The sequence below is a fragment of the Elephas maximus genome, chromosome 5 (genome assembly GCF_024166365.1).
Source record: "Elephas maximus indicus isolate mEleMax1 chromosome 5, mEleMax1 primary haplotype, whole genome shotgun sequence".
In the NCBI taxonomy this organism is placed as follows: Eukaryota; Metazoa; Chordata; class Mammalia; order Proboscidea; family Elephantidae; genus Elephas; species Elephas maximus.
This window is the reverse complement of record NC_064823.1, coordinates 119012692-119035301: the sequence shown is the minus strand read 5'-3', so window position 1 is coordinate 119035301 and position 22610 is coordinate 119012692. Positions and strand designations below refer to the sequence as shown.

Here is a 22610-nt window from a genome sequence, read left to right as displayed (position 1 = left end):
AGAATTACCACTGAGCCACCACTTTAGATTGGTTGTATTTATGTCATCTACTTCAAAAAAGATATTTAAAAAAAAAAAAGACATTTATTAAGATCAGAAATAATAACATAAAAACTTACAGAATGGGGGAAAGAGGAGACTTTATTGCTTAAATCCTTCATGGCTTTTTTATCACTTGAAACGCCCTTTCTACCACAAATGAAAAGCTTTGCTGGTAGTTTGATTCCTTCTCGGCCAGAACTTCTGGTCTCCTGAAAACATTCTCTGTGACGCTGTATAAAACTGCATTTTGTCTTTCTGCTGCATGCTCAGTAGAATAGAGTAATGTGTGCTGCCCTAGGAGAAGTGTCCATGGCATTTCCGCCCCACACCATCCCATTTGTATGTACAGTGGTACATCACAAAGGAGGACTCAGAAACTTCACTGTCTCCTTTCAGGCCGAGCAGCTCTCAACTCTCTTTTAGAGAGAAACAGAGTGACTCCAATAAGCCCCCTCACCTTCCAGCTTTATTATGCTTTGTGGCCAAAACAAAAAAACAAGAACTTAATGAAATGACAATGACTGTGGAAATGAACTAGCAACCTGTCAGATGTCCTTATATGGTGTGGTTGCTTAAACCCAACGTAGTCTTTGTGCTGAGAAAATGGTTCATATGTGAGTTGCAACAACAACAATGGAAGTTACAAAATGGTTAAAACCAAAACCAAACCTGTTTTTGTTGAGTCAATTCTGACTCATAGCGACACCATGGACCTAAAATCCAGTGCAGTTTCAAAACTGATATTTTGGGCTTTCCCAATACTTTGTCATTATTGCCTCATTTCGTTATCAAATCACTCAGCAACAAAAATTGAGGCCCTACTAAGGGTTCATACTTATACTAGGGTTGAAATTACAGAAAGCACTAACCCCTTGCCAAATGGGGGAAGTTAGACAGTTTCTATGATGAGTGATGGTAAATGAAAAAGCCAAAGAGTGTTGGGACCCAGATATGGAAGCTTTCATCTCTACCTGGGAAATGAATCAGAGAGGAGATGATATTTAAGGGCATTGAAGGATGAGTAAGAGTTTGCTAGGCCAGAACAGAGTAGGGGGAGGCCTGTGGAAAGGGCAGACGAGAAAGGTGGAGCAGCAAGCATATGAAAATGTGATATAAAGGTACTTGGTTTTCTCTAGAAAGGAAATATGGCCAGAGTCAAGGATGTGGGTGAGGTGGGGCCAACTTGAGATGAGACACAGGTATCAGGTCAGTTTGCCAAAGACCTTAAATAGATCAGTAGCATCCAGCAGGGAACAGTCAGCGTGGTCTCTATACAAAAGGGTAATGGAATTAGATTTGCCGTTTAGGAAATGTACCCACTGGTGGCACTGGGGACTTCTGATTACTTTCTGCTGTGCACCAAACACAAATATTTGTATAAAATGCTATGCCTCCTGCCTTAGAGTTCTCTAGAGAAACAGAACCAGTGATAACCCTCTGTCTTCATATACATATATATATGTATGGAGAGTGAGAGAGGTTGACTCATTTCAAGGGACTGACTCATGCACCTTGTGGGACCTGGAAAGTCCAAAATCCATAGGTCAGGTGACAGGCTGGAGAATTTAGTTGGCTTGCATCCCAAGATCCATAGGTCAGGTGATGGGAAGAGTACAAAGTCAAGACAGAGAGAGAGAGAAAGGAAAGGTATTCTACCAAATATTTATAGTCTGAAGGCAGACTACACCCTAAGGAAACACCCCTTTCAACTGATTGATCAATCACCTTCAATTACATTATAGAAGATTACATTACATTATAGAATAGCAGCGAGTCTAGTGTTTGGCAAAACCACTGGGAACCATAGCCTAGCCAACTTGACACATAAAATTAACCATCACACCTTGTAAGGAGAAGCAGAAGCACTTACTATACCTATTTTGCTATGTCTACCCTCAGTTTACAAAGGCTGTGTTTCCAGAGTTCTCTTCCAAGTCACTCATTTAGAACTTGGAAGGTATTTCCGCTTGGAACAGCTGTTCTTCACAAAGTCTTATGTAAGCCATACTACATCCAAGAGAGTGTTGGTCCCACTGTCAAACTCAGTCCCCTGAGGATGTCCAGGCTTAGCCTGACACCTGGTTTGGGATAAATGTTGGATAATGATATGTGAAATAAATGGAAAATAAATTCCGAATTCTAATTGACCACATTAGGAGCAGGCCTCTCCCTTTCTGGGACAGCAAAGGGCCTCCGCAGCTCTTGGCTTTCCTTGTTACCTTTGGGGAAGGGAGAAAGGAGGGGAGACAGGAACCATGGCCAGAGTTAAAGGACAGCTAGACTTTGGAGGAAAGCAGAGTCAGAGCCAGCTGTGGGCACAGCTACAGTGCGGTAGTGTTTGTCCCTGGAGCGTTTCACTGCCTTTCCTTTGCCTACATCCTCCCTTCCTTCCTCCCTATTTGTGCTTTTCTGGTGTCTTCCGGCTACCCAGAGACTACGCCCATGTAGGCCTGCCCTCCAAAAGGACTAATATTTCATTCCTTCCCTTCTGTTCTTTCTTCTCTCCCAACTTCCAACCCAGCTGTAACCCCAGGCACGGTGCTTGGGAGAAGTGAGCCAATGGATGACACCTCAGACTTCCTCCTATAGGCAGGGGTGGGGCTGAAGTCTGCTTTGGACAGGAAAGGATGATAATAATGACTGCCATTTAATAAGTGCATGTTATGCACTGGGCCCCATGCCAGGTGCATTACAGGCATTATTTTATTTACTCCACACTCTCATGCTATGACAAGTTCCAGTTACTGTTGAATTGTTTCCGACTCATGGTGACCCCATGTGTGCCAGAGTAGAATTGTGTTCCATAGGGTTTTTAATGGCTCACTTTTTGGAAGTAGATCACCAGACATTTCTTCTAAGCCACCTCTGCATGGACTTGACCCACCAACCTTTTAGTTAGCAGCCAAACATGTTAACTGTTTGCACCACCCAGGGACCCCCGTCCTGTGATTAGTAGATATTATTTTTCTCATTGTACAGAGGAGGAAATTGAGGCTCACAGATATAGAGTATTTAAATAACTTGCACTAGCCACAGCTCTAAATTCTGAATTTAGAGACTATCTCAAGAATAGATTTGATGCATTGAGCACTAATGACCGAAGATCAGACAATTTGTGGATAACATCAAGGACATCATACATGAAGAAAGCAAAAGGTCATTAAAAAGATAGGAAAAAAAGAAAAGATCAAATGGATGTCAGAAGACACTCTGAAACTTGCTCTTGAATGTAGAGCAGCTAAAGCTAAAGAAGGAAATGATGAAGTAAGAGAGCTGAAAAGATTTCAAAGGGTGGCTAAAGAAGACAAAGTAAAGTATTATAATGAAATGGGCAAAGACCTGGAGTTAGAAAACCAAAAGAGAAGAACGTGTTTGGCATTTCTCAGGCTGAAAGAGCTGAAGAAGATAATTCCAGCCTTGAGTTGCAATATTAAACGATTCTATGGGAAAAAAATCGAATAATGCAGGAAGCATTGAAAGAAGATGGGAAGGAATACACAAAGTCGCTGTACCAAAAAGAACTGGTTAACATTCAACCATGTGAGGAGGTAGCATATGATCAAGAACCAATAGTCCTGAAGGAAGAAGTCCAGGCTGCACTGAAGGCATTGGCAGAAAACAAGGCTCCAGGAATTGAAGGAATATCAATTGAGATGTTTCAACAAACGGATGCAACATTGGAAGTGCTCACTTGCCTGTGCCAAGAAGTTTCTAAGACTGCTACCTGGCCAACCAACTGGGAGAGATCCACATACATACCTATTCCAAAGAAAGGTGATCCAACAGAATGAGGAAATTATTGAACAGTCTCATTAATATCACATGCAAGTAAAATTATGCTGAAGATAATTCAAAATGGTTGCAGCAGTACATTGACTGGGAGCTGCCAGACATTCGAGCTATATTCAGAAGAGGACATGGAATGAGGGATATCATTACTGATGTCAGAGGATCTTGGCTGAAAACAGAGGATACCAGAAAGATGTTTACCTGTGTTTCATTGACTGTGCAAAGGCATTCAAATGTGTGGAGCATAACAAATTATGGATAACATTTGCAAAGAATGAGAATTCTAGAACTCTTAATTGTGCTCATGCTGAACCTGTACAGAGACTAAGAGGCAGTTGTTGAACAGAACAAGGGGGTAAAAAAATTTAACAGAACAAGAGGGTACTGCATATAAAATCAGGAAAGGTGTGCGTCAGGGTTGTATCCTTTCACCATACTTATTCAGTCTGTATGCTAAACAAATAATCTGAGAAGCTGGACTGTATGGAGAAGAACATGGCATCAGGATTGGAGGAAGACTAAGAACCTTTGCATATACAGGTGACACAACTTTGCTTGCTGAAAGCCAAGAGGTCTTGAAGCACTTACTGATGAAGATGAAAGAGTGTAGCCTTCCATATGGATTACACCTCAGCATAAAGGAAACAAAAATTCTCACAACTGGACCAATAAGCAACATCATGATAAAAGGAGGAAATATTGAAGTTGTCAAGGGTTTCATTTTACTTGGATCCACAATCAGTGCCCATTGAAGCAGCAGTCAAGAAATCAAACGATATATTGCATTGGGAAAATTTGCTGCAAAAGACCTCTTTAAAATGTTAAAAAGCAAAGATGTCACTTGAGGACTAAGGTGCGCCTGACCCAAGCCATGGTGTTTTCAGTCACCTCATATGCATGTGAAAGCTGGCCAGTGGATAAGGAAGACTGAAGAAGAATTGATGCATTTGAATTATGGTTTTGGTGAAGAATATACCATGAACTGCCATAAGAATGAACAAATCTGTCTTGGAAGAAGTGCAGTGAGAATGCTCCTTAGAAGTAAGGTTGGCAAGACCTTGTCTCACGTACTTCGGACATGTTATCTGGAGGGACGAGTCCCTGGAGAAGGACATCATGCTTGGTAAAGTACAGGGTCAGTGAAAAAGAGAAAGACCCTCAACAAGATGGACCGACACAGTGGCTGCAACAATGGGCTTAAACATAGTAAAGATTGTGAGGATGGTACAGGACTGAGCGATGTTTCGTTCTGCTGTAGATAGGATCGCAATGAGTTGGAGCCAACTCAGTGGCACCTAACAACAGCAACAACAGCTATAGCTAGTGAGTTGCAGAGTTGGGATTTTTTTCTGTCTCTGGAGGTGCCTACTACTGTTGGAACTTTACGGATCCCAATCCTGGACATATTGGTTCTAAGCACTTCTTGCTAAAGCAGTATTGAAGGTGAGGAGCTGGCTCCTGATCTTACCCAAGTCTGGATACAGAAGCCCTCAGAGCTGCATCACAGAAATTTCACTCTCCAATTTCTTTCTCTCCACCCCCCTGTCAGCAAACTCAGCAACACCAGGTTTTAACTGCATAAAAGATATAATAATTACAATCATTTATACATAATTACTACATAGCACCATGATGATTACATGTATCATTGCCTGTGTCAGAGTAACTCTAGTCTCCATTTTATTTGGTTATACTAAATGCTATTCATGTGTTGCCAGCTTTCACATTTCATTGATCACAAGCGTCATCTCAAACTTGTATAAAAACAAGGAGCACCTTGAGTGGCAGGCTTGGTGGAAAGAAGTTGAGGCTGAAGGGGCTTGATTATCAGGCATTTGGAGGGCATCCTGTGGGCGCTCAGGGGTCTGGAAGCTGTTGGAGGAGGGAAGCTGAATAAGCAAAAGCCAGATATGGGAAGGGTTTGGTTGGGTCCAGTGAGCAGATTAATTCAAGATATCAGAGACTGTTGGCTGTAGGTTATTTATCGAAAATAAAAAAAATGAAGCATCATAAAAAAGGACTTTACTCAGATTTAGAAACCCCAGTTTTCATCCCAACTCTGCTGCTTAGGAGGTCTGACCTTGAGCATGTCTCTTTCCTCCCTAGGTGACAGGGTTCCTTATCTAAGTTATTTTATTTGGTTTCTACACTTGGCTGCTAACCAAAAAGGTCAGTGGTTTGAGTCCTCCAGCTGCACTGTAGGAAAAAAGACCTGGCAATCTGCTCCCATAAAGATTACAACCTGAGAAACCCTATGGGGCAGGAAACCTTATGGGGCAGCCTAGGAAACTTGGTCATGTATGAGTCATAACTGACACAACAGCACACAACAACAATAGCAATTGTCCTCCTTTAGGCTCCAAATTCTATCAGTTTCCAGACAGCAGGAGTGGTTGACCATGAGAGAGACTAAAAGGGAATCCAAAAGTCTCTAATGTATTCAGATAATTGCTGTAGGTTCCCTCCCATTCTCATAAATTATTGTATTAGCATTATTTTTTTAGTATTAAGAATAGAAATGACACATTAGAAGTTTTTTTTTTTTTTTAAATATACAAAGAATTTGGTTTCTTAAAATTTGGCATCTTGACATATTGTTGTGCCACTGTTGTATTGTGGCATGCTTCCTTTCCTTGAAATGATGATTTGACTAGTAGATTCAACTAAGAACGTGATGCATCCAAACCCAGTGCCGCTGAGTCCATTCCAACTCACAGCAACCCTCTAGCATTGTAGGTATCAATGAACGTTTGTTGTTAATGTTGACTTTGGTAATAAAGATAATAATAGCTTACATTATTGAGTACTTATATTGTACCAGACTTATTTTACGAAGTACGTTAAGTCAATTCCACGAGGTAGATGCTGTTATTATTCATTTTACAGATAATGAAACTAACTTGTCTAAGGACACAGACCTAGTAAAGGACAAAGCTGAGATTCAAATCCAGGCTGTTCAGAACCCTGTCACTTAACTGCTATTGTATTGCCTCGAAGATGGTGACACTTGCATTCATTTATTGGGTGACACATTCATCATTCATTCATCCGTCTGGCAATTATATATTGAGTGGCTGCTATGTACCACACAATTGTGCCAGGCATTGTAGATACAAAGAGCGATAAGACTAGAACACTGACCTTAAGGTGGAACCTAGTAGTTTTTCTCCTTTGAAAGATTTTCCTCAGGACGAACACCTAATTTACGATTCTTCTGAGGCTGTCCTGTTTTTCTTTTTTTCAGAGGTCTTAGCCCCATTCTGTGCTTGGGGATATTTTATTATTGCTTTTTAATTGTGTTTTAGATGAAGGTTCACAGAAGAGATTAGTTTCTCATTAAACAAGTAATACACATTGTTTTGTGACATTGGTTGCCACCCCCGTGACGTGTCAACACTCTTCCCTATTTGACCTTGGGCTCCCGATTACCAGCTTTCCTGTCCCCTTCTGCCTTCTTGTCCTTGCCCCTGAGCTGCTGTGTCCATTTAGCCTCATTTTGTTTTATGGATCTGTCTAATCTTTGGCTGACCGGTGAAGCTCAGGAGTGAATTCAGTATGGAGTTAAAACGGTGTCCAGGGGCCATACTCTCGGTTTTCTCCAGTCTCTTTCAGAGCAGTAAGTTTCATCTTTTCTTGTGAGTTAGAATTTTGTTCTACATTTTTCTCAAGCTCTGTCTTGGACTGTCTTGTGTAATCCCCATCAGAACAGATGCTGGTGGTAGCTGGGCACCATCTAGTTGTGCTAGACTCAGTCTGGTGTAGAGGTTGTGGTAGTTGTGGTCCATTAGTCCTTTGGACTAATCTTTTCCTTGTGTCTTTGGTTTTCTTCATTCTCCCTTGCTCCAGACAGAGTGGGACCAGTGGAGTATCCTAGATGGCCACTCACAAGATTTTAAGACCCTAGACACTACTTACCAAAATAGGATGTAGAACATTTTCTTTATAAGCTATGTTATACTAATTAAGTTAGATGTCCCCCAACACCATGGTCCCCACAGCCCTCAACCCAGTAATTTGGTCCCTCTGGAAGAGTTTTTCCTCTAACAAATGTAGGAAAATAAAAATGAGTCTATTTGTTTATGATGTCAGTGAGGCTCTACTTCCAAATTTTAGCTCTGCTCCTTCCTGCTATCTTCCTAGCGAGGTCCGGGGGAAAGAGGACATGCCTAGGTGGTTAATTTTGCATTTTAAGACAAGACTTTCTTGGGTATGGTTTGGCAAGGTTGATGTTAATTGCCACTGAGTGAGCTCCGACTCATAGTGACCTTATGTATAACAGTATGAAATGTTGCCCAGTCCTGCACCATCTTCCTGATCACAGGCATATTTGAGTCCATTGTTGTGGTTATTGTATCACTCCATCTCACTGAGGGTTTCCCTCATTTTTGCTGACCCTCTACTTTTTTTTTTCTACTTTACCAAACATGGTGTTCTTTTCCAGAGATTGATCTTTCCTGGATGACATGTCCAAGGTAAGGCCACTTTATTGGAAAAAGGCCTCCTAGAGTCCTGGTGACACAGAATTTAAGAGCTTGGCTGCTAACCAAAAGGTCAGCAGTTTGAATCCACCAGCCACTCCTTGGAAACCCTACTGGGCAGTTCTACTCTGTTCAGTAGGGTATCTATGAGTCGAATCAACTCGATGGTGATGAGTTTGGTTTGACTTGTTTTTTTTTTTTTGGAAAGCTGTAATGGTTAAGATAATGCTGGGTGCTGTAACTAACAAATCTCTAATCCTCAGTGGTTCGATACAATGGAAATGTATTTCTCACTTGTAAAGCCCAATTTTGACGGCAGGTAGTGTTGGGTACAGCTAATGGGGACTACATCCTCAACACGTGGCTTCCAAGGTCATCCTAGGTGTCTCGAGGGAGAAGAAATGAAGTGAAGAATTGCTTGGGAGGGCTGTTAGGGGCAGGCCTGAATGCGATGTGTATTACTTCTGCTCACGCTCCTTGGCCAGAGTCTACAGTACACCAAATTGCAAAGGAGACTGAGAAATATAGCCTAGCTCTGTGCGCAGGAGGGAAGGGAGAGAAGTTTGGTGTGCAGCCTCTGTCACAGGATTTGTATTAGAATAACAACCACACTGCTGAGCCTTAAAATTTACAGGGTCAGGCTCAGCTTCTTGGAATCCCAGGTTTCAAAGACCTTCTAAAGCTCCTATGGTTTCTCCTTTAGGCATGTTCACGGCAAGTGGCTTATGTAAGACATATTCCGGACAATGTGCAGCACTCTACAAACATATGGTAGATATTAATGATGGCAATTTGCATTCTATCACTATTTAGTTCCTATGAAACTCTTCTTTGGTTCAAGTTTCACTTTTTCCTATATTTTGGTCAATTTTTCTTGGCCTCTGAGGGTTTGTTAATTTTCCTGGTTTTGCCAAAGCAACTCTAAGAAAAAAACCTTTAAAAATGACATCTGTAACAGGTTGATGATCAAGGTCAAATTGATCTCATGCTTAGGTTCAAAAACTGTTGCCATGTTGGATTATACAAAAGTGCATACACCTTCATCCAGGGTACACAGTCAAACCCAGAAAGTGATCAAGGAAACCACATAGAAAAACACTATTGAGCCAAATTGAAAGGGACACAAAGTGGGTAATTTTGTGACCATAGTGCCCGTTGCAGCTGTGCAAACCAAGCTGGTGATGGTGATGTGATCCCTCGTTGCAAAGAATAAAGTGATTTCCCACAAGATTAATCATGAACTTCTCAACCTTGTGTTCAAGGTCTAGATAGCTTCTCTGATCTCTCTCAAACTCTAGGATAAATACTGGAATTGAATTTCTGAACTGAACGACTTGTAGAGTAAGATAAATTTTGCGATCTTTAAAAATTAAAAATAGTGTTCATATTATACACCAATAACAAATATACCATCCATTGGAATAATTCCTAATGTTTGGATGGTCTGGTAATGTATCCTTTATAGCAGTATTCTTGGTGCTGTGCCTCTTGAAGAGGTATTATATTGGCTGATGGAAGAATTGGTATGAAGCAGAACCCCTCTGTCCCCGAGCAGGGATTTCAGATGTTTTTTAAAAAATGCAAATAGAAAAAATTTTTTTCTTTATATTTTATAACTATTGAACAATGATTGAGAAGCTATGGTTGTTATTGTTATCTGTCTTCAAGTTGGCCCCTAACTCGTGGCGACCTCATGCACAATGGAAGGAAACACTGCCCAGACATGGGCCATCCCTGTGATCACTTGCAGATCAGGCCATTGTGATCCATACAGAGGTATAACTAAGGTATGGCCCCTGGGTGTCCTTTGAGGAGGAGTGCTAATGAGCAGTTTTTATTGGCCATCTCAGTTTCCCTCACTGGCTGTGAGAGATCATTCAGCAATTTAAAATCAATTGCCATAGGTGTTATTTTCTATAGATAGGGTTTTCATTGGCTGATTTTTGGAAGTAGATCCCCAGGCCTTTCTTCCTAGCCTATCTTAGTCTGGAAGCTGTACTGAAACCTGCTCAGCAGCATAGCAAAACGCAAACCGCCACTGACAGATGGTGGTGGCTGTGCGTCGCCAGCGAATTGGGCCAAGCCTTCCACATAGAAGGCAAGAATTCTACCACCAAACCACCAATGCGCCATGATATGAAGGATATGAAGATTCTGTGGTTGAATCATAACATCAGAGTTATCCCTGATCACCTTACCAATTATGCCTTTAAGGAATCTAATCTTTTAAGAATTGTTTTCCTTAGAGTATGTACAGAATGTGTCATTAATTCACCTTTGCAAAAACTCAAGATGGCCATGCATTTGGTGGTATGACAACAAGCCACATATGTGCCAAGTTCTCCTGGTCTTCCTGTGGGTTTTGAATTTACTGGTGTTACATACTAAAAAGGAGCTCTGGTGGTGTAGTGGTCAAGAGCTCTGTTGCTAACCAAAAGGTTGGCAGTTCGAATCCACCAGCTGCTCCTTGGAAACCCTATGGGGAAGTTCTACTCTGTCCTGTAGGGTCGCTATGAGTCGAAATTGACTCGATGGCAATGGGTTTTTTTTGTTGTTGTTGTTTGTTTTGTTTTGTTTTTATATCCTAAAGGTCTATAAATTGTGAGCATGCCCCATGTGGGAGAGACCTGGGGTCTCTCTCTTGTCTTTCTTTGTATCCCTAGCACCCAACTTTGGGCCAGAATATTGTACATGTGCAATAAATATTTGAGTACGTGAAGGAACATATGGTTGCTTGAATAGGTCACAGTGTATTTTAGGTTTAGAATTTAAGAGATTAGTAGACATTGTTTAAATTGTATCTTATAAAAAACATGTATATTTGCTTACCTTCAATGTCATTAACTGTTTCCGTAATTAAAGATTAGCCAGGATTGTAGCTTTTCTTCCTGTTTCTAGTTGTTTCTCATCAGACATTAATTAGGCAAGCTATACACACTTGTTGGCTTGATTCATTTATGTGAAATTTTTATCCAAAAGTGGCCAGAAAATAATGAGTAAAACTTACTTTGGTCTTTTGGCAGCTGGCTAATGGAAAAGTTGAAACTAAAATACTTGCATTACGAAGCCAAAAGGGACTCTCACATGCTCAGTGTACTAAAATGAGTGTGAATCTGCAAGTTTCCATTTACAGAATGCTGGCGACACAGGTTGCCCCACTGAATCCTCCCTACAATCTTGGATGGACAGTGGGCTTTTTAAAATCCCCATTTTACTGAAGAAAAAGCTGAAACCCTGATCAAGTGACTTCCTGGTAGTTCATAGCAAATGCCAATTAGATTTCACTATTAAAACCTATTTTCCTGACCCCAGGTTCACGGCTCCTTTCACTTCATATGGAGTCCCTGTATGGAACAAATGGTTAAGCACTTGACTACTAACCTGAAGTTCGGCGGTTCAAATCCATTCAGAGGCTTCTTGGAAGAAGTGCCTGGCAATCTACTTCTGAAAGGTCATGGCCAGTGAAACCCTATGGAGTGCAGTTCTACTTTGAAACACATGGGGTCGCCATGAATCGGGATCAACTTTTTTTTCGGGGGGGTCCACTTCATCATGCTGTGTGTTATAAGTTATTTGTAATGTTTTTAATCTATTTGTGCTTTCTGATTCTCATCATTTTGTATAAGAAAAATTTTCTATATGCATATGGGTGTACTTTTATTTCTACACCTATTAACATATGTTGCTTTTTGTGTGTGTGTATGTGTGTGTGCGTGTGCTTTAGGTGAAAGTTTACAGAGCAAATTAGTTTTTAATTCAAAAATGTATACACAAATTGTTTTGTGACATTGGTTGTAATCCCCCCAGTGTGTCAGCACTCTCCCCATTTCCATCCTGGGTTCCCCATTTCTATTCATCCAGTTTTTCTGTCCCTTCCTGCCTTTTCATCTTTGCTTTTGGGCAGGCGTTGCCCATTTCATCTCATATACTTGACTGATCTAAGAAGCATGTTCCTCATGTGTGTTACGGGCCTGTCTAATCTTTGACTGAAATATGAGTGGCTTTAGTTCTGAGTTAGAAGGGTGTCCAGAGACCATAGTCTTGGGGCTTCCTGCAGCCTCTGTCAGACCAATAAATTTTGTCTTTTTCTGTGAATTTGAATTTTGTCCTACGTTTTTCTCCTGCTCTGTTCGGGAACCTCTACTGTGATCCCTGTCAGAGTAGTTGGTGGTGGTAGCTGGGCACCATCTAGTTCTTCTGGGCTCAGGCTGTTGTAGGCTGTGGTTCGTGTGGTCCATTAGTCCTTTGGATTAATATTTTCCTTGTGTGTTCTGACACCTTACCTGGGCCTGATTTTTACTTACCGCTTGATCTCAAGTCATATACCTCTTCCTTCCATTTACTCTGCTGGGCTATATTGGCCTTTTGTTGTCCCTGGAAGATGTCAAGGCCACTGTTGCCTGAAGGCCTTTACGCTAACTGTTCTGTTGGCCTGGAACTCTTGTCCTCAAATCTCTTCTTTGTTAATACCTTTGTATCATTATGTCCCTAGAGCAGCCTTCTGACCTCCCAATTAAAGTATCGCCCACCTGTCCTGGTTCTATACTGGTCTTCCCTTCGGTTATGCTATCTGAATTTTTCTTCTCATGTATTTACTTATTTTCTGTAACCCCACCACTGTCCCACCCAATCACCTTTTCCAAGATTATAATCTCCAAGACAACAGGAACTTTGTCTTTTTTACTGCTGCCTTTTCTATGCCTGGACCAACACACAGTAGGCACTTAATAAACAATTGTTGGATATATAAGTATTTGTACATAGATCATTCTAATTAGCTTTTACATCTTTGGTATTTTTTATTACCTTTCTTTTTGTTTGTAGTTGTGATGAATTTAGCACAGAAGATATGGAATGGTACAAATGCCCAATTTGTTTGTTGCCGTCGTGTAGAATTATGCCAGTCTCTCAGGAATACCTTTAGATGAGTACAAACATGATCTGCTGCCAGACAGAGAGGATAAACTACCTGTCAAGGCCTTTTGGCTATAGATTTTGGGGAGCACTGACTACAAGTGGGAAATTGAGGTCGAGTTCTGCTGAGTGGGGAGTTGCCAGCAAATGAATGACTATCTACTTCCTTCTGGAATTCCTGATGATGATGCTGTGTACCATCCAGAGATAAAACTCTGAACTGTTGTGTCTTATAATTAACTGTTCCCTAACAGACACCCTCTTCCATTTTTCCTTTACTCCCACCTGGTGTTGATATTTTCGCGTTACATTTAGATAGTGTTTGTTTGGGCTTTTGCTTTTTACTTGTTTTCCTTGTGTTTTGGGGGTTGTGCTTTGTTGACACATACTGAAGCTCTGCTTTCTAGAGTACCAAGTTGTAGAATAAATAAATAAATAAATAAATAAATAGGCTGGCCTAAGTTACAGAATACCATCCCAGCCCTACCACAAACTAACTGTGTTTTGTCTTTGGGAAGTCTTTCCACCTATGTGGGGATCAGGTCTTTCTTCGGCAAAACTGATGGAACAACTTCAGGACAGGAATTTTAGGGAATAATCCATTTCAAAAGGTACATAAATATATCACCACCATCACTGCAAAGCATGCCATCAATACGTATTTATTGAAAACATTTGTATTTCAATTCCCAAAGGTGGACAGTTGTTGTAAGGTGCCGTCGAGTTGGTCTCAACTCAGAGCGACCCTATGTACTACAGAGTGAAACACTGCCCAGTCCTGTGCCATACTCACAATCATTGTTATGCTTGAGCCAATTGTTGTATCCACTGTGTCAATCCATCTTGTTGAGGGTCTTCCTCTTCTTCTCTGACCCTGTACTATTCCAAGTACGATGTTCTTCTCCAGGGACTGATCCCTCCTGATAACATGCCCAAAGTATGTAAGACGTGGTCTCACCATCCTTGCTTCTGAGGAGCGTTCTGGTTGTACTTCCTCCAAAACAGATTTGTCTGTTCTTTTGGCAGTCCATGGTATATTCAGTATTCTCGACAACACCACAGTTCAAAGGCATCAATTCTTCTTCGGTTTTCCTTATTCATTTTCCAGCTTTTGCATCCATATGATGCAATTAAAAATACCATGGCTTGGGCTAGGCTCACCTTAGTCTTCAAGGTGACATCTTTGCTTTTCAACATTTTAAAGTGGCCTTTTGCAGCAGATTTGCCCAACGCAATGTGTCTTTTGATTTCTTGACTGCGGTTTCCGTGGGTGTTGCTTGTGGATCCAAATAAAATGAAATCCTTGACAACTTCAATCTTTTCCCCATTTATCATGATGTTGCTTATTGGTCCAGTTGTGAGGACTTTTGTTTTCTTTATGTTGAGATATAATCCATACTGAAGGCTGTAGTCTTTGATCTTATTAATAAGTGCTTCAAGTCCTTTTCACTTTCAGCAAGCAAGGTTGTGTCATCTGCATAACGCAGGTTTTAATGAGTCTTCCTCCAATCCTGATTCTCTGTTCTTCTTCATACAGTCCAGCTTCTCAGATTATTTGCTCAGCATACAGATCGAATAGGTATGGTGAAAGGATATAACCCTGACGCACACCTTTCCTGACTTTAGACCACTCAGTAGATTCTTGTTCTGTCCAAACAACTGCCTGTTGATCCATGTACAGATTCCTAATGAGCACAATTAAACATTCTGGAATTCCCATTCTTCAAAATGTTACCCATAATTCATTGTGATCCACACAGTCAAATGCCTTTGCATAGTCAATACAACACAGGTAAAACATCTTGCTGGTATTCTGTGCTTTCAGCCAGGATCCATCTAACGTCAGCAATGGTATCCCTGGTTCCGTGTCGTCTTCTGAATCCTGCCTGAATTACTGGCAATGCCCTGTTGTTAAACTGCTGCAGCTGCTTTTGAATGATCTTCAGCAAAATTTTACTTGCAAGGCAATAGTAGTTTTAAATAAAATTGAACATCTTTGACCCTTCTTCATACTTGTGTTGTTTATCTTCTCCTCTGATTCCTAACACTTATAAAAAATGTTCTCAGTTTAATGCAAAATACAAGATAAGCAGGTGTTGGGCCCTTCTACAATGTGAATTCAATGTTATCTGCTATCATTGTGTACTGTAAACTGTGTATAGAATTAGGGCAGTGTTTACAGGAACAAAAATACAGTGCATTGATCTTGAAAATATTCCAAATGTTTTAGAGCAGTTTTTAAAATTTATGATAAAACAACTTGAGAGAAATCATTTGTTGCTCATTAAGGTCTAGTATTAAGTCTAGTATTATAGCTTTTTTTTTTTTTTAACTTCATTTTTTTTTTTTTTTTTTTTTTGCCAGGGAAGATTTCTGCTGTGTAAACTATAATTCTACAAAGAAAAAAATACAATGAAGTATTTAAGACTGCTTAAAAAAATCTAAATGTGTATAAAAATAGGAGCTCCTGGTGCCATAATTACTAAGGATATTAGTGGAACTCTTAAATGATGAATTTTTGTTATTTTTTCTAATCCTAGAATACATTAAGGTTGACTTTGGCAAATTAGCAACAATGTTGGAATCAGGTAGCAGTTTTATTTAATTAGAAAAATCTAAGATTTTTAGGAAAGTGGTTGATCTAATACACTATGAATTGAATAATTTATACACAAATATAGGGAAATATTTATAGAAAACTTACTATGTGCCAGGCTCTGTTCTAGCTTCTTACACATTTTTTCATTCTTAAGTCTCATTGACACCTATGCAGTTGATACCATTGTGTTTCTATTTGACAGTAGAGGAAACTGAGGTTAATGGACTTGCCCAAGATTGCACCCCTAGTAAATGGCAGAGCCAGGCTTTATTCAGTCAGCTGGATTTCAGAGTCAGATTCTTATCCTTCTGCCAGCTCCATATCAGTCTATAGCAGTCCACAGCTATTAAAAAGGACATGTTATTAGGTGCCACCGAGTGAATTTTTGACTCATAGCAACCCTAGATGATAGAGTGGAACTGCCCCCATAGGGTTTTCTAGGCTGTAATCTTTATGGGAGCAGATTGCCACGTCTTTCCTGCCATGGAGTGGCTGGTAGGTTTGAACTGCCGATCTTCCTATTAACAGCTGAGTGCTTAACCATTGTGCCACCAGGGATCCTTTAAAAGGACAAAGCTCCATGTATTGATAAGGCATCAGTCTTTGAGGTAAATCATTCCATATCCAGGATACATTGTTATGAGAAAAACAAGATGTAAGATAGACAATGTGTATAATATGCATGTCTGTCTTTTTAAAGATAATTATATGTATATTAAGAATCCCTGGTAGCATGGTGGTTAAGCAAGTCACTGCTAACTGAGAGGTCAGTGGTTCAAATCCACCAGCTGTTCTGCTGGAGAAAAGACTTGGCAATCTGCTCCCATAACGATTGCAACATAGGAGGCCCTATGGGGCAGTTCTGCTCTATCCTACAGGGTCACTATGAATAGGAATCGACTAGATGACACATAACAATAACATATATATTAATAAATTATCCTTCAAAATTCTTAAAGGTTGCCTTCAGGAAGCAGGCTTAGTTAGGACTTGTCTTAGTTCCCCTAGTGCTGCTGTAACAAAATATACCTTAAGTGAGTAATTTTAAAGAAAAGAGTTTATTTTCTCACAGTTCACAAGTCTAGAAGTGAGAATTCATGATGTGGCTCTAGGGGGAGGTCCTTCCTTGTCTGTCTCAGCTTCTAGTATTACTTGGTGCTCCTGTCTCTGTCTCTGTCTTCCTCTTCCTCCTGTGTGTGTCTCTGTGTCTGTTCTGGTCTTTTTATAACTCAGAAGTGATTAGGTTTAGGACCCTCCCTACTAAGGCATGACTTCATTAACATAACTAAAGGAACTCCCTATTTCCAAACACGGTCATATGTATAGGTACCACCAAAAACCAGGGATGTGCCCTGGTAAGGGCGTTACAATCCCTGATCAAATTATAATCACAAAATGGAGGACAACCACAGAATACTGGGAATCATGGCCTAACCAAGTTAATACACACCTTTTGGGGGGGATATAATTCAATCCATGACAAGAAGCACTTTAAAAAATATTAAATTCATACTTAAAGCTAAATATGGCCGTGAAAAGAGCAGCCGTCTTGAATTTTAGTGGGCAAAAAGGCACATGTCCATTATGAATATTACCAGTTGGTGGCAGCATGTTGAAATTGCCTTGAAAGTTACTAAGAACAGCAATTACACCTTGGTGCAAAAACAAAATAACCTTGCAAGTACAGTTATAACCACTGTAGAGGTATTTCCCAATGTATTAATGTTGTTGTTAGGTGCTATTGAGTTGACCCTGTGTACAACAAAACAAAATACTGGCCAGTCCTGCACCATCTTGCACCATCCTTACAATCATTGCCATGCTTGAGTCCATCGTTGCAGCTACTGTGTCAGTTGATGTTGTTGAGGGTATTCCTCTCTTTTGCTGACCCTCTACTTTACTAAGCATCGTGTCCTCCTCCAGGGACTGGCCCCTCCTGATAACATATCCACAAAGTAAGTGAGATGAAGTCTTGCCATCCTCACTTCTAAGGAGCATTCTGGCTTTACTTCTTCCAAAACAGATTAATGTATTAACAGAGGTGTCAAAGTTAAATACAGGATAAATTCAGGACTATTCATTAAACTATTTCAGAGTCTTATGTTACAGACCTATAGAAATCTATCAAGCATCAGTTCTTCAGAATTTATTAGATTCTTGGATTGGATGAATTATAATAGAGGTTGGCAAACTTTTTCTGATAATAAAAATTTTATGCATTGTGGGCCATAAAGGTCCTTGAGTGGCACAAACAGTCTGCACTGGGCTACTAACCTAAAGATTGATGGTTCAAACCCACCCAGTTACCACAAGAAACGCCTAGTCATCTGCTTCCGTAAAGATCACAGCCAAGAAAACCCTATAGGGCAGTTCTACCCTGTAACATACAGGGTTGCCACGAGTCAGAATTGACTCAACAGCAGCGGTTTTTTTGGTGTGCTGTAATGTCTGTTGCGACTACTCATATTTGCTATTGTAGCTCAAAAGCAGCTGTAGGCAATATGTAAATGAATGGGCACGGCTGTGTCCTGGTAAAATATTTTTACGAAACAGGCATTGGGTCAGATTTGGCCTATGGGTCATAGCGTACTGACCCCTGAATTATAATAAAGTCCTGCCCCAAGTTTCTCCTTGCATTTTACCCTTAAATAACTTACCTGATTTGCTTCTTAAATTCCTAAATGTGGGAATAAATGCTTCCACTGACTCTGCAACTCTTTACTTTCAATCATTCCTTTATGAATAATCTATTTTGCAGATACTACATTCCACTGCACTAGCCGGATGCTAACCATATTTTAGTTTTCTAAGTTGTATTTTTATTCCTCTTCACCCTCAATTGCTGTTTCCTGAAGACAAGCACTTATAGTTTTCTCCTGCGTTCCCTTGCTTATATTACCATTTGCACATGAGTTCAACCTTTCACCTGGAAAATCTTTTGCTCAAATATCTTTTGTACCTTGGGAATTGTGATCTGCCTTCTTTAAAATCTTTAGGACATGATTGGTTAACCTCTTACTAAACGTATTCTCCCCCTTCTTAAGTGAAGTTCAGCCACACTGAACAAGCCACTCTCCTCAGTGAGCAGTCCAGGCTCTGGAGGTAGAATTAGTCTTGGCAAATTACTTGCAAAGATAGATGTTGGTCTCTGGACTTAGTGAATCCCTGGAGAGACCCTTGCCTTAGACCAAAGAATTGAAAACAGGCTTTACCTGCATAGTAATATCTGGCTCCAATCCTGGACAATTCTCTACCAGCCACAATCTAACTCACAACCTTGTCCTTTCTCTTGAAGTACCTTCCAGTGTCCATTCTTTCTTCCAAGTTCTAAAACTTCACCTGCCTTGGGTAAACTTGATGTTGGCAAGGCTCTTGACTTGTATGCATGAAGGCTAATAGATTATTGAGATTTACTAGATGCTTTAAATTCACTGCTTTTCCTATTCAGCAATTTAGCTGTAGCCCTGGATAAAGGTGATTTGTGTGATCCATCTTGCTTTATGTCTCACTTGACATTCTGCCTTTTTTATGACAGGTTGCTGAATGCTATAAAGCCAGGACTTGTTAAAAAGATCAATAGATTGCCTACCCCCATTGCAGGATTGGTGAGTATCCAGAATTAAGATTTATTTTCCAATATTCCTTTGCTCTAACCTAAGGGTCATGATGCTTCCATTTATTACAGTTTACTCCTGCAATACATATTTCACTTGAATGAGAGCCCATTGAATCCATTAAACCGAGAGATCACTTAAAAATGAAAGATTGCAGTGATGCCTAAATGGCAGCTTAATCTTTGTTTGCATTTTTTCCCATGAGTGATAAGAACCTTCATTCTAAAGAGGTAAATTTGTTTAGGGTGAGAGGCTGATAATTAGGTTGTCCCTGGGGAGGAATGTGATTGTACTTATGGTCTTCTTCTTTCAGTTGTTCACTGCATCCCCCTAGACTAGGAGGGGAAGAGAGGTAGGAGAAAGATTTCATGATTAACAAGCAGCACTTTCATATAAATTGCTGTTTTCAATCTTAAAAACCTACTTTGTATTTAATTACCACATTTATAGACCAACTACTGTGTTTGAAAGACAAGGAGTACTAAGGAAATCTTTATTTTTCTGAAAATATACACAACAAAACATAAATGCATTCAACAGTTTTTACGTGTGCATGTCAATGACAGGTACTAAGGTGATCTTAACGTTGCCTGGAGAACTGCTTGAGGAGAGCCGTTACCCTCTGAACCAGATAAAACTCATGTGGTCAGAGGAGGATTTTTTCCCACCATTCATTAATATTATTTCATAATTATTGGCAACTTATTTTAATTGCTTGAATTGGTACTGCCTTTTTTTGTGTAAAGAAAGGAAAAAGGTTGTCAGGAAGATAGCCACACACACACACACACACACACACACAGACACCCACACACCCACACACCCACACCCACACCCACACACACACACACCTGAGGATGTTGGCCTGGTCATGACTGACTGTTTCCATTGTAACTGCCTTTTGTGCATGTGGTTTTACGGAAGACAATTAGAAAAATGTCAAGAATTTAGGCAGGATCCTACATAGACCTTACTGATTGTTGTTGAACAGCTCCTTAGCCACATCATGATGACTAATTAAAATTAGATGTGACAAAATTTCTATTGTGTTTGAGAACTGTGGGGGTCAGGGTGATACGGTATATGGCTTCAGCAAGTTGAAATGGATGTTTTCTTTATTTTAAAAAATTGCTGTTCCTGTGGATGCATTTTATTTCTCAATCTGGTCAGTAGTGAGCTGGTGATTCGTTGTTAAAAACCCTTCCAATTTTATTTGTCAGGGTCCTGTAGCCAGGTAAGCTAAGTAAATAAAATAAATAAATAAATTTGGAAGGAATGGATTTGAGTAATTAAAAACTAAATAATATATGTACATTATATCATATATATTGAAATATATATAAATTGGTTATTTGTTTTTAAATTTTATTAAATCAATTTCTTCCCAATGTTAAAGCCATGGTCTTAACGCCTCTGACAAATATTTCTTTGGCCCTCAAGCCTGTGATATCACCTGACCTTGGAGCTCTGGGATTTGATGTTATAGGAGCAACTCAAACCAAAAACCAAACCTGTGGCCATCCCATTGATTCTGACTCATAGAGACCCTATAGGACAGAGTAGAACTGCCCCACAGGGTTTCCAGCGAGCTGCTGGTAGATTCGAACTGCCGACCTTTCTGTTTTAGCAGCTGAACTCTTAACCACTGAACCACCAGGCTCCATAGTAGTGACCCTTGTAGCATGAAGCGAAGGAAGGCCTCAGCGAAATCCACGTGAACAGAAGAGAGCAACTCCAAATCCAGCAGCTGAGGAGAAAAGCGTTTTGAAACCTCAATTTAAAATGTGAATCATAAATAATTTTAGCAAAATGAGAATTTCGGACACTTGCGTTTATTTTTATACGATTTCTTATCGTAGGTCAAATGTTGTTCTTTATAACTTTAGGAGCAAGCAATTTGGTGCAAGAAAGCAACAGGGCCTCCATTGCTTTCCTTCCATCTATGTACTTGACTTCCTCCTTTTTCTTTTTTTGACTTGAATTTCTTTTCCACTTTTTTCTTTTCATCCTTTTTTCCTTTGGTCTCGTCCCTTTGCAACTAACATGAACCCACTTACTTCATTCTCTATCACATATCTTCTTTACCAATTTATTATCTTTACTCCAAAAAAATACTTTCCTGTGTAGGGTTAATTAGCACCCATTCACTAATGATTTCCAAATTTGCAAACCTGCTCAAGCCCTTTTACTGTTCCCCAGTTACCTCCAAATCAACATTTCCCCAAACCAGTGCACTATTTTGGCCCCCCACAGGAAGCAGAACCCTTCCGCTGTTATGTTAATGTTCTGCCAGGGTTCTCTTGTCAACCCTTCTACACCTGTGTTCTTTTCTGTCTTCATGACTTCAAGTCTTCTTCACACTGACTCTAAATCGTCGCTTCTAGCCAAGTTCTCTCTCCTGACCTCCAGACCTGTTGTCCTGCCTATTGCACTTCTCCATCAGCCTACCAGCACCTCAGACTCAGAATATTCAAATAAGACTTAAATGACCACACCCTTCCACCTATTTCCCAGTGTCAGTAAAAGGCATCATTCATGTGCAGTTGCCCTAATTTAGACAACTGAGAATCTGGCAACTTTCTCCAGTCTGTCTGCTTGTCTGCATTTCCTCAGCCGCTGCCCTAGAGGAGGCCATTCTCATTTCTTGCCTGGGCTATTACAGTTGACTCACAGTTTGCCAAACACTATTCACTCCCATCTGTGATGCCTTTTCTCATGATACTTCTTGTGCATGCAATACCCTTCTCCTACTTTTTGTGACAAATCATACTTTTATCGAGATCCAACACAAAACCGACCTTCTTTGTTTATAGTCTGTTAGGATCTCTTATTGGAGTGCGTGGGTGGCGCAAGTGGTTTATATTATTTCTTAGAGCAGATCAAATGTTGTTCTTTATGCATTGCTTGACTACTAACCAAAAGGTTGGTGGTTCAAACCCACCCAGTGGTGCCTCAGATGAAAGGCCTGGCAGTATGCTTCTGAAAGGTCACAGCCGTGAAAACCCTATGGAACACAGTTCTACTCTGAAACACATGGGGTCTCTATGAGTCTGAATCAACTGTACGGCAACTGGAGGGAAAAAAAAAAGCTTATTACAGACTACAGGTAGCGTTTCCAGGCATAGGAGAAAATGAGTTACTATATTAGCAAGAGAAGAGTCAGCTGTGTTGAAA

The 22610-nt window shown here is 40.2% G+C and overlaps 1 protein-coding gene across 7 annotated transcripts in view; it reads left to right on the top strand.

Moving 5' to 3' along the window:
* Nucleotides 1-22610, top strand: part of LIMCH1 (LIM and calponin homology domains 1) — a 430644-nt gene that overhangs the window by 192239 nt on the left and 215795 nt on the right. For all 7 annotated transcript variants that reach the window (XM_049886947.1, XM_049886942.1, XM_049886948.1 and 4 more), the window contains exon 3: nucleotides 19358-19427. In XM_049886947.1, the coding sequence (XP_049742904.1) occupies nucleotides 19358-19427 (70 nt within the window). The remainder of the gene's footprint in view (nucleotides 1-19357; nucleotides 19428-22610) is intronic.